Source organism: Dicentrarchus labrax, unplaced genomic scaffold (assembly GCF_905237075.1).
Source record: "Dicentrarchus labrax unplaced genomic scaffold, dlabrax2021, whole genome shotgun sequence".
Lineage (NCBI taxonomy): Eukaryota > Metazoa > Chordata > Actinopteri > Moronidae > Dicentrarchus > Dicentrarchus labrax.
The window spans coordinates 7,662,811-7,676,075 of NW_026136718.1; the positions used below are offsets into that span (position 1 = coordinate 7,662,811).

The 13,265-nt window shown below is 41.1% G+C and overlaps 1 protein-coding gene across 7 annotated transcripts in view; it reads left to right on the forward strand.

Annotated features, from left to right (window-relative positions):
• The window catches only part of lrp8 (low density lipoprotein receptor-related protein 8, apolipoprotein e receptor), a 163,664-nt gene that overhangs the window by 113,327 nt on the left and 37,072 nt on the right, over positions 1 to 13,265 (forward strand). For all 7 annotated transcript variants that reach the window (XM_051376853.1, XM_051376857.1, XM_051376855.1 and 4 more), the window contains exons 5-9: positions 1,058 to 1,432; positions 4,588 to 4,710; positions 6,026 to 6,148; positions 10,657 to 10,776; positions 12,231 to 12,356. In XM_051376853.1, coding sequence (XP_051232813.1) covers positions 1,058 to 1,432; positions 4,588 to 4,710; positions 6,026 to 6,148; positions 10,657 to 10,776; positions 12,231 to 12,356 — 867 coding nt within the window. The remainder of the gene's footprint in view (positions 1 to 1,057; positions 1,433 to 4,587; positions 4,711 to 6,025; positions 6,149 to 10,656; positions 10,777 to 12,230; positions 12,357 to 13,265) is intronic.

Here is a 13,265-nt window from a genome sequence, read left to right on the forward strand (position 1 = left end):
ATATATTTGTCCAACCTGTCTGGAATTAGTTAACGGATATGGATATGGCAAAGAGGAAACAAGCAGTTTGCCAGTTAAACACAAACACAACAACCAAACACTTACATACACCCTCACAGATTACTAGAAACTTTAAATATTATTCATCATAGTTTTTGTGATTTTTTTTTTTATTTTGAAGTCTTGAGATACTGTAGATGAAGAAATAAACACATGCACAGACAATATAAACAGTCTCCACAGGTATTTCTGTACAAACATTCCCACACACATACTTACTCACAAAGATACTTGTGAAGGGGGTTTCTGCACTGCGGCAGACACCTGCAGCTGTGCCCCCACTCTGCTCATTATACACCTTTTTTCACATACTGGACTTCTGCTGCACATATGCTCTCGACCTTGTGCTTAATATGGTTTGATGTCACGTTTATTTAGTGTGTTTAAATGTAAGAAAGTTTGCATTTATTGATTCAAGGGTGTGTTTTTCTTGAATAATACATAATCTTTGCTTTTCCCATGAGGCAAGTTTATCTGTGTTTTCTTTTGGCTCTTTATCCCTTTTTATTTAAACAGTTACTGCTCCTCAGCACCATGCACAAGCACCCGTTTGACTGTAGATCAAACTCTTTCTTTTGCTCTCACCAGATGCCAAACCCCCAAGAGCAAAGGAGAGAGATATGGAATTGCCCTGTGCTCATTAACTTTAGATTTTAGCACCAACACTGTCTTTCGTTCCATCTCTAGAGAAGAAGAGGAAGACATATCGCTGCATATATTCCCACTCCCCCTAGGAGTTTGAATATATGCAGTGATAAGTTAACTATAGCCGACCTCTAACTCACATTTCCTCTCATCTAGTGCACTAATGTCTGCTTCCAAAAAGAGTTCAAGAGTTTTATTTGACGGCTGACTTTAGCTTTTTATATTCATTTACAAAAGATCTCCTGAGTAATAGTATATTATATACAATCAATAAGGATAATAAAATGAAATAAACATGTCTCTCAGAATGTTAACCTCCATTTTTCATCCACCTGTCCTTTTTGTCCTTTAGATGCCAAGGCTTGCCCCGCCAAAGATTTCCAGTGCCGTAACGGGAAGTGTGTGGCACCTATCTTTGTGTGTGATGGCGACGACGACTGTGGGGATGCCAGCGACGAGGAGAAGTGCACGGCCCCCACCTGCGGCCAGCACGAGTTCCGCTGCAATGACTCTGAGTGCATCCCCGCCCTGTGGAGTTGCGACGGCGACCCGGACTGCAAGGACAAGTCAGACGAGTCCATGGAGCGCTGCAGCCGGAGGACGGAGCCCCAGAAACCTCGCTGCCCAGTGGGCGAGTTCCAGTGTGGGAGTGGGGAGTGTGTCCATATGAACTGGAAGTGCGATGGAGATGCAGATTGCAAGGATAAATCAGATGAAGCAAACTGTTGTAAGTCAACCGTGCATATAATGTCTGTTTATGTGGATGGAGTGGCTGGATAACTGAAAGAATAATGCTGCTGTTGTTTTAATCATAATCAAGAAAAGAGGCCAAATGTATCCTACCAGCAAGAATTGAAACAACATGGTGTTGTTTCAGAATAAACTAGTAACTAATAGGCAATTAATGAGTACCAGCAATAATGGATGATGTGTTGTGGAACAACAGCTATGTGTGTGGCCCACCACTACTGACAGAATATACTTCAAAGGATGACATACCGTGTGTTGCGAACAAAGACTACATGACAAATCTTGTTGTGCCGCCAGAAATGATTGAAGGATGATCAATGCTAACTTTATCACGATGATCCATGAGTGGGTTGCCATGCAACCATGTGATCTGTCGAAGCAGAAGGAGAACCTCTGAGTGTGTTTGACCATATGAGTTTTTTGCGTGAGTACGTCTGTGTGTGCGTGTGCGTGTGCGTGTGTGTGTGTGTGTGTGTGTGTGTGTGTGTGTGTGTGTGTGCGTGCATGTGCATGTGTAGGAGGTGAAGGTCCTTCATCAAGCGAGACCCCCATCTGGTCCCCTCTTCACACACCCACACACCACTCTGGGAGATGACAGCAGCCTCGCACATACAACATGATCCCAGCACACAGCACTGCCACACACACACAGACACACACACACACTTTCACATGTCAACAGACACATGTATACATGGAGAACATACCTGTGCTTACACATACAATCACAGATATGCAGTATTTCCATGCACATATAAATCCTGGAGCTGAAATAGTCATACAATCATAGAGGGTTGGTACAGTTCATAAAAGTCCCTCCAGTCTGACATGATCACTATAAAAGTGAATAACCAGACATTACACAGCACAAGCAGTTATTACAATGTATAGACCATTGCACATACTGTATAATAGTATTCCTCAAAACATTCCCATCTTCCCATTTATTGCATGATGGGCTAGGTGTTAATGTGAATATCATATGACAAGATTAAGAACAATATGCAAGTGAGCATCACACTCATAGCATTAAGGCAAAATCTCTTGATCTATTCATGAAGGATAAGAGATGATTGTCTCTACAATGTGATTTATGGTTTTCTAGTTCTGTAGAACAATCTCAAATTAAATCAAATATATTAGTTGCTAATTTAAAAAATATAAGGCTGTTTTGGTAACTCTTTATTCTTACATTTTGTTAGATATGTGAGAGTGATAGATGACTATTAAGTGGTTTCCTGAAATAATTCACCCTTTTAGGGCTTTTGTTCTTGCTTGAGACTACCTTAAGTATTTTTACCTTTTAGTTTTAGTTATAATAAGCTAATCAGGTTGCCAAATTATATGTTTTTAAAAGCTATAACCAATTTGCTAGCTAGCTTGCTAAACTAAGATGTAATTAAAATTTCCAGGTCAATGTTTCCAGGTCTATGAATAAGTCTCTATTTGGGAATAATGCCATTAAAACATAGACACAGTAGGTCTAAACAAAAACAAACCCAGTAGTATAATTGAATGATGATGACTTCTGACAGTGACAGCAAGTGAAGCAGTCTTGTCTGGTCTACATGTGCCAGTGGAATCATCTGTCTCAATAACCATATTTACCATTTCACAGATATGATGAGACGGGAGATGTGTATACTATATGTATTTGATTCGGTCTGTGTGCATGCTCATCACACTGTGAATAAAAATGGGCGGTTGGAGGTTTGTGTCAAATAAGATGTCTGTGTAATGTAAATGAGCTAGCAGAGCTCAGCTTAGGGAGGTGCAACATTTCAATGTAAATTAGAAATGTGAGAATCATTGCATATCTCCAGTTTGTTCTCTCCTCCCCCTCCTATTCCATCAAGATGTGCTCGTCCCCTGGTTATTATCTCCCATCTTATTTGAAACATCTGTCTCAATAATCTTGCGTTATTTCACAGACATGCTGAGACAAGCCACTGTGAGAAGGGTGACAGGAGGTTAATGTAAATGAGAAATGGTCAAATTGTATCTGTGGTTGGTTCTCTGCTTTCCCACCTGCCAACTTTTCTGCAGATGGCAATCTGTTATTATAACTATTCATCCTGGGGATTTATCATAATTAGCTGAGCTCAGATCCCAATCATTTGGCTGAAAGAATCAGCACATTTTGTGATGGCACAGGATTATGTCTTCCACATTTTCCCTTTTTTAGCATTAATATGTTATCTTTATTTTTAGTTTGAGTATTAGAAGTCTGAGTCAGCTTCCCTGTGTGTTCATGTATGTGCACATGCCTTGCTGCATACATGTATTTGATGTATCTGTACAGTATGTGTCTGCTGACCAACAGGACATGTGTAGATTTGTGGATGTGCACTCACTTGGTGTCCAGCAGTGTGTGTGGCTGTGTTTTATTCCATATTTCCCGATACACTGATTGTGTTCCACGCACTTTTGTGGCCTCCACAGCCATTGATCATTTCTGCCTCCATTCCCTTGGCAGAGCCAGTCCAAAACACAACACATGAATAATTAAACAGCCAGTTAAAAAGACGAATGAGTTAAATAAACCTGCCCTCTGCTGTTAGAGCAAGCACAACAAGTTCCCATACACACTTACACACACACACATACTCAATAGGTCACTGGATGTGGGTTTTCCTCAGACAGTGAATGAATACCTGCCTGGTTTTCATTTCCACTGGGGCTTTTTCTGTGCAGGTTAGAGTTGTGTATAACTGATTACTGTTGGATTGGAGTGCACTCCAAGTTGGTCTGATGAAGCAAAACCCATACTGTACACACACACACATACGCACATAGATACAGTTGAGAAAAGACATTCTGGGCTGAATGTTGTGTATATGTGTTGGTGCGTGTGTTGTCTTCAACTTTACAGTGACACATAAAATGAAAGAGTGAATGTTTACGAGTGTTTTAGAGGGCTAAATGTTTTTATTTCTCCATCAATGACTGTGTAATTTTAAAAATGTAGGTGTGTTATAAGCCTCTAGCTTTGTGGTCAGATAATTCTAACATTAATTGTGTGTGTGTGTGTGTGTGTGTGTGTGTGTGTGTGTGTGTGTGTGTGTGTGTGTGTGTGTGTGTGTGTGTGTGTGTGTGTGTGTGTGTGTGTGTGTGTGTGTGTGTGTCCCACAGCCCTGTTTACTTGTCGACCTGATGAGTTCCAGTGTGGCGATGGATCCTGTATCCATGGCACCAAACAGTGCAATAAAGTTCACGACTGTCCGGACTACAGTGATGAAGCTGGTTGTGTCAACGGTAAATGTCAGATGAATATATGCGGTTGCAAACAACTTCTCACAAACCTGAATCATATTCCACATAGATTACCAGGAAGTCAAATGTTGTTTTTCCATCTGAATGTTAAATATTTGCCCCTAGAAAATGCAATCTTCAGCTTCATGCATTTTTTTAGTCTATTGTCATATTTGATTCGCCCTAAAAACTATTTCTAATTACAACTTGAATACTACGAACAAGATTCACAGGGGATGTCAGGAAAGTAGCACAGATGGCTGTAGTTGGCTGCGCTAGTTGAATCAGCCCCATGAGAAACTGTTTAAAGAAGTTATTTTTTGCACTGCTAAAGCAACAAACAAAGCAATGAGAGGAATGCCCAAAATGTCCGTATTGAAATGTCAGTTTACATCTTCCTTAAATCTCCTTTTACATATACAATAAATTACTACAATGAAATGTGATTGTGGACAGCAAACAAGTTATAGTGATATTTTTACTCAACAACCAGTTTGCATCTTGTGTTGCACAGAAAAGCTCAAGGTCATCATCAGACACTCTACCTGGCAGCAAACCTTATCTTGAAGGCAGTCTTTTGGAGTGCAACTGTGAATCTGAAATTGATTTTTTACTGTTCACAGTTTCCATAAATGGCACAGTACATTACATGTGTGCATGCACCTGTACGTGCATGTACTGTACAGCTGTGCCTGTGTTTATTTCCGTGGCTGACATAAAACATTCTAACTGTGACACTTAAGTGGTGTATGTTTTAAATGATGTTTCAATTTTGTGATATTGCAGTGATAAAAACACAGCCGTTTTTTATTATTTGTGAGAGCTTGCAGTTATTTCGAATTCTCGCACAGGAAAGGTTAAATCACAAGAAACACCTGCATATCACCTTCTAAAATGGTTTATGGAATTTCTTACCTATGGGCTTCTCAGGCTTCTCTGTGTATTGCTCTCAACAAGTTCTACCAATTAAAATAGCATCTTTAACCTTACACCTATAACCCCTTATCTATATATAAAGTAGGTAGTGATAACTAATTTGTTTGTTTATTAAGCACTGCCTGGCTGTCTATATGCACAACCAATGGTTACAGTATTGCTGTACCTACCAAAACCTTTTGATACACACTCCCACTGGATCTGACCTCCATAAAAATTATCATATATTAGCAATTTGCTTGGAATACGCATTTGGCTCAGGGTTTGTTTAAGACACCTGCTTAAGTCACTGCACACAACATGTTTCTAGCTGAACAGAGATGTAGTTACGAAAGTAAAAACCTGATTTGTAACTTTATAGTGTGTTGTGTTTTCACTACAGTTACAAAGTGTGACGGGCCAAAAAAGTTCCGCTGCAAGAACGGGGAGTGTATTGACAGCAGCAAGGTGTGTGATAATGTGAAAGACTGCAAGGACTGGTCTGATGAACCCATGAAGGAGTGTGGTAAGATCATTTCTCTCTGTTTCTCTTCACGCACAAAAACACCTATATACCCAGATACTCATTAGTCCTTTTGCCACCTCAGGCATATACATAGATGTACTGCTAGTGTAATAGCACTGATGCATTCACGCATACCCAGGGATCATGAACTGCTTCTAATGTGGGTGGTAACTCCTCTTAGTAAAAGGAGCTTCATTTGATCAAGGCAGGGTAAATCCGGACATTTCTCAACTGCCTTGTTATGATCAAAGAACCAAGCGCCTCTGCCCTCTAGCGTGATCTTACCACGGGAAAACGTGACCTGACTACACTTCCCATAAGTAACCACACAGATCATCCTGACATCATTGATAATTACAACTTATTGAGCTTCAGTGGCGGATCTCACATCACAAGCATTGCAGTCCAGCAGGAAACAGGGGGCACCTGACAAAAAAACATACCTGTTAATAAAAATCTTTTATGTAAATGTAGCTCATGTAACTGTAAGTACTGTAATTTGTGCTGTATGAGTGAAATGTTACTCAAGTACAGGCACAAGCAGAAGACTCTGCACTCACGGTCTTGCTCTGAGTGGTCTCATGCCAGTCACATGGGTATAAGATGATATGTGAGTGTTCTGCCCTTTCAGCTTGCTCTGATCTTGAAGCAGATGGATATACACTGTAATGAGATTGCCCTGTAACCATATCATTAATGTTAAACATGATGTTCAGCATGTCTCAAAGCAAACCTGCACTTCCTCTTTGCTTTTAGCTATAGCTGACAACTGCCATTATCTGCTTCATTGAGAATGTGATAGTTCCTGAACCAAGGCCAAAGCAATGTAAAAATTGATAAAAAATGACCAGTATATTTGGTAGGGCTGCCCTAGTCCATAGTCATAGCAAGTTTATGTTATTAATTTAAATATTTAAATGTGTAGAATTTAACAACCACCTGTTAAATGATAACAAAAAACAGTAATGAATCAGAACATGTCAGAGCAACCAGCAAGTAGACTAGTGAGTTCATTTATTTGAACGCAGTGTAACATCACACCCCTTAAACATGGAATAAATAAGTTCCAACTTCACAAAAACAAATAAATATTGATACGATGGATGATGTGTAAGCTTAACAGTTCGGCCTACTTACAAATTAACTTGCTACAAACTCACTCCTCTTCCTCCGTTTGATGGCTCTCCTGTCGTTGCCAAGCTCCTCCTCAACCCTTCAGACAGCAACCTGTTTGAAGAAGATTAGAGCAAACTCCCAAAACCCCCTCTCCTCTGTCTAGCATCCCTTCTCGTCAGCCATCTCGGCTGCGCTCAACGATCCATTTTCCCTGACACTCCCAGCCTCCATCCACCAACAAGTACAACACCATTGGGCCTTCGCCCCCCAGCAGTTACAAGGGAAGACCATGTCTTCGGCGTCTGAGGGACGTTGCTCCTTCCAGGTGCCTCAGGCAAATCCACTGTGACCTGATTTCACCTCGCCATCTCTCCGACCTTCTCTCGGATCCAAACATATCAGAGACAGTCGCTCGCCTTAAGCGTTCAATCAACCGCCCTCGGCCCCCTTCCCAAGGGCGTTGGCAAGAAAGGCAGACCAGTCCTCTACCAGGGCGGGGGGATGGTCTGTAATAACTTCAGTGACCTCAGATCCAACATCTCAAGTTGCCGTTTTTCTCCACACCTGCTCCTTCTGCAGTGGAGCTCATGCAGGATTGACTAGGTCCCCATAATCCAACTAAGCACAGCTTGTGTAAGTATCTGAATACACCAATCAATATCAATACTCTCGCCACCGTCTTAAAGAATCCCCCAGATCGATAGTTTGTTAATTACCTTTCACACACAGTTTTTACCAAGGTTTGCAGGTCATGTCAAATTCCTCCTCCACATGCCACAACTTGCAGTCAGCCACCGTCGAGCCTGACATAGTTGATAAACTCCTGGATAAAGAAATCAGAGATGCATTCATGATCTGTCCATTTCCCAGTCCACTGTTCGCTACATTTAGAATCAGTCCAATCAGAAAACAGACTGATCATAGACGTCTCATCCCCCCATGGCTCCTCAGTCCAAAGCATCAATAGCCTAATTCCCAGCCCAGATTTCTTCATGCAATATGCAACAATCGACCATGCTATGTCCCTCATTGTCTTAGCTGGCCAAGGAGCCTGGTTGTCCAAGGCAGACATCACCAATGCTTTTAAAGTCTTTCCCATCCACTCCAACAACTGGCATCTCTTTGGCGTTTTCTGGAAGAGTGATCTGCTTGATCTTGACAAACAACTACAAACTCCCATACATCATCCATCTCCTACATGACTTTATCACAGTCACACCATCATCTTCTCCCCATCATATGGTCTCAATACTCCACTTTCAATGAGCTTGGAGTTCCTCTCTCCCCAAAGAAAACAAAGGGTCCCTGAACATCCCTGGAATTTCTTGGTATTATCCTTTACTCCGTCTCACTCCAAGCATCACTGCCCACTGAGAAAGTCCATCGGATTTCCTTCCTCATTTCAAATTTCCTCCCAGCTCACAGATGCAGTAAACGACAACTTCTCTCACTGCTCAGCCACCTCAATTACACCATCTGCATCACCCCCAAGGTTGATCTTTCTTGTTACACCTCCTTTCCATAGCCTCCTACGTCCCATCTCTCCACAACCATGTCACATTGAATGATGCACAATTTGGCACCAGTTCATCTCATCATGGAACAGAATTTCATTATTTTATGATGACCACATCACCAAGCCAGGAGGCATCCAGCTATTCTACTTACAGCTACTTTGGCAGGAGGTGGTTTATAGCCAAATGGTCACCTGAATTCTCATCTGTCTCTTCTTTCTTCACCATCTGTGCAATTTTCCACCGTCATCATAGCAGCTATTCTTTGGGGTCACAAATGGTCCAAAAAAATCATCTCCATCCACTCCGACAACAGCTCCGTCATCTACTAGACTACATCAACTCCAGGCTAACCAGCAGCGCTTCCCCCCCAGGACCCTCTGTTCATCACAGAGACAGGCAAAGTAGCTACACAAAATTGATTTCATCTCTACTTCCGCCAAATCCTGTCCAGATCAGGAATATCCCCAGAACCATACTCAGGGCATTCCTTTCGTCTCAGAGCCGCCTCCACCGCTTCCAGGCAGGGAATCCCAGATAACATCATTAAACTCCTTGGCAGATGGTCTTCTCCAGCATATCTTACGTACATCCGTAATGACCTGAACAATATTAAAAACGCCCACATTTATCTGTCGATTTGAAGTTTGTTTGGGGGCTCTCGAGAAGAAATAAGAAGAGACGGCTCCCACACTCTCATCACCCATTTGGTTCCCTCCCACCATCTTGCTAAACTCCTCCCTCCATCCATCCATTCATCACAAACCAAATTTTTCCTCCATCCATTGATCCCTCAACCCTACCCTTCATCCCACGACCTTCATCCCTTCGTCTCTTAATCCCTCAACCCTTTACTAATCCATTTATCCCTCCTATATTTTATCATATTGGTTCACATTCATCCATTATGTGCAATAAACCTTAATAATTCCATACGTTAATCTGCGTACGTCCTCTCAGGGTTTTCATGTTTTCACTTTTTGTACTTTAATATTATGTTGATTCTGAGCTGATGTTATCTGATAGATTGCACTGGCTGTACTATAAATTACAACCTGAATTTTAGTTAAATGTCTTTACTTCCTTCTTACTCTCTGTCAGTCTCTCTGAATTTCTATTCTTGTTGTTTCGCTCTTTTCTCTTCCTCTCTCCCTCCCAGTTTCCCTGTCTCACAGCAGAACCTGTCGCCTTGAAGCTTAAATCTTTAATGTAAACCGGTAATGAAGTACCAGCTTTAGATTTATGCAGCGACCTCTCTCTACTCTCTGGAGGGTAGTTGAGAGACAAAAGAATGAAAGGAGGCACGTAACAGATACAAAAAAAGGGACGTACTATAGAGGAAGCATGACTGAAAGGGAGTCCAATCTGTTGTGATAAAAAAAACAAGGAGGAAATGGAGAGAATGAGATGAGAGGGTGAAGGACAGCATGTGTAACAATAGGCATCATAGTGGAGTAGCACCTGGCACACGTGGCCAAGCTCCCGGTTGGGAAATGGATTGTTTCCAGGTGTGTTTGGCTAAGTCTGTCCCTGTACACCCTGAACACATACACAAGCAGGTCTTTGAATATACTGTATACACACACACACACACACACACACACACACACACACACACACACACACACACACACCCTTCTTGATGTGTATATAGACATACTTTACTAAATCATCTTAACTGGCATGGTGATTAAAACTATGCATAAGCACAAACTGTGCGTGTCCAACTTTTCCTTTGTGTCTTATCCAGGCTGAATTGTTCTGTCCAATAGCCTACTGCAGTTACTTCATCAATATTCAACTTCTCTTTACTTTCCTCCCCTCTTGTGCCTGTCTCATCTTCTGTCCTTCCTCCCTACTCTCCCTCTCTCTCTGCAGGCCTGAATGAGTGTGCAGACAACAATGGTGGCTGTTCCCACATCTGCAGGGACCGGAGAATTGGTTATGAGTGTGACTGTCCCTCTGGGTACAAACTCCTGGACAAAAAGACTTGTGGAGGTAAAAAAAGAAGTTATGCGACAAAACTAGTGCTTTAGTGCAGAAGACCATAACTAAGGTACAATCACACCTTTTCTAGGTCTGGCCAAGTTGCACTGTTGCTATTTCTTTTCTGCTCTCCTCTGCTCTTTTTGGCTCTGGGAGCTCCATGAGAGTTTAATAGGGTTACTACTATTAGCAAACATTTTGGTAAAAGGGACATTTTGACATACCTTATTGGGAAACTTGTTTTTCATTATATATTCAAAGTCAGTTTCATTGATCTGCGTCCAGTAAAGGACGAAGTCTGGGACGTGACTTGAATCTGGCATATTTACTTTTAGTATGTTTATTAAATACACATGGAAATATAATTTGAGACATTGTGGATTTCTGGAGCAGTTATAAGTTTGATATCATGACCAACAGCTACTGGATGTAACTGTAGTTTGATTGCCAGGTCCAGATTCTTGGGTGGAACACCATCCATGATGGCAATATTATGGTTTTATTCATCTTAACTTTTACAGAGTTTTTTTTTCAATGGGAATAAAACGCAGTGTAGTTTTTTCCAATGCTTACTTAGTGTGTATGATAACACCTACTGTAGTTGGAGATGATGCATAGAATTGCTTAAAAGATTAATCAAAAAGTTGGAATGTTGAAACTGTCTTCTCCTCAACAAGTTGAATTAGCCAGACACAAAGCATAAATAAGACAGCTTTGAAGTTGCTTTAAAGTGATTAAGTTTCACTTTGGTCAGAGCCAGCGAAGCAGTTTCCCCTGCTTCACATCTTGGTGCTAAGCTTGACTAAACACATCCCAAATCCTGATCTCAGTGAAATCAAATTGGTATTGATCTTCTCATGAGGCTGTGGGTTTGCTGGTAAACAAGCATTTCCCAAAATGTTTGACTTTTGCTTTATGGTTTTATTTAGTTTTAGGTGCTTAAATGAACTGACTGAGTCTATCTGGTGTCCTAAACAAACAAGCAAGACAATATGTCCGTGCGGTGGACATGTGAAATATTCAGTGGACAGTATATTCATTAATATAAAGAAGAATCCAGTCCACATTTCAGCCACCAGATCCTCTCTTTGAATAAGAAATAGTATAATATTGAATTGTTTTTCTAAATTTGGGAAAAAATTACTTTTAATAACTTAAAAGCAACAATGGTCTCAATAGTGATCTGTGCAAATGAAATTTAACTGGGTTTTTCGTAATTACACTTTTACTTAACAAGCTTTAGCTTTCACATTTCTCAAACTAAGATCTAATCCTGTCTGTTCCCCAGAGAAATACAAATCCTAGAAACTCCATTTGAGGAATCAAATTCTTTTGAGAAGCATTGTTAGCATGCTAGATACTGAACACGTACTTTTCTTATTTCTCACTCTTCAGACAAAAAATACCATGTTTCTCTATAGTTTTTTTATGATCTTTATGCCTTTGTGCCATATTTCTCTCCACAGACATAGATGAATGTGAGAACCCAGATGCCTGCAGTCAGATCTGCATCAACTACAAAGGAGATTATAAGTGTGAATGCTACGAAGGCTATGAGATGGACCCTGCCTCTAAGACCTGCAAGGCCGTGGGTGAGCCATTTATCACTCACAAACACACACGCTCAAGCTCATTTGTACAGGTAAAGACGCACGCTGTCAAAGATGAACGTTCCCACCAAAATACAGTCATGAGCACACATGTACTTAAGAGGAATCACACGCCGAGCCCAACTCTTATATACACACCAATTACTTTCCCATTCAAGCACCCCTAGCTACCGAGTCACATCCCACACTGTGGGACTCTGTGAAACGGGATGCTCGCTTTGTATGCAGGCCTTGCACATCAATCTGTGCAAAGATAAATATTTGCCACCTTTTTCTGCAGTCCTCACTAATGAAAAGTTTGCAGCCAGCTGCCTCTGCTCTCCCTGGAGTGTCAAGGGAGGGATGCTGTGTGGGGAGGGGCCTGTCTTCTCTCTATAGCACACTAGCAGGGTCTGTACCCCTCGTTGGCCTGGGTAAACACTCCAAGCAGTGGTATGAATCAAAATAAAATCCTCAAAACCGCACCAGGGACGGTTGTTATTGAAAAATGGTCCGCCTAAATCCTGAAGTGAAGATGCAACTGTATCTTGTTAGCTGCCTTTTGAAAAGCGTGAATGTGATTTCTGGGTTGTTTTTAATCAGTCCCCCCATTCTCTGTCTGTTACAGCTGGCTTTACCGATAACGACACTGTCTGTCAACAACCATTTAAACACCTGCAGATAACGTTTCACTGACAAATTAGAGCTTCTGATGTGTAGTGATGTTATGATAAAAGATGATGTATATTTTACACCTAACAGTGCTGAAATTCTCAGAACTGTTAGTGTAAAATATATGAAAAACAGTACATCTTTTCCATTTAATAATAGAGTATACCAAGAGGATAAGTTATCATAATCATGGCATTATCAGTGCTTTACCTACAGTATGGAGTTCTACAGGAAACATAG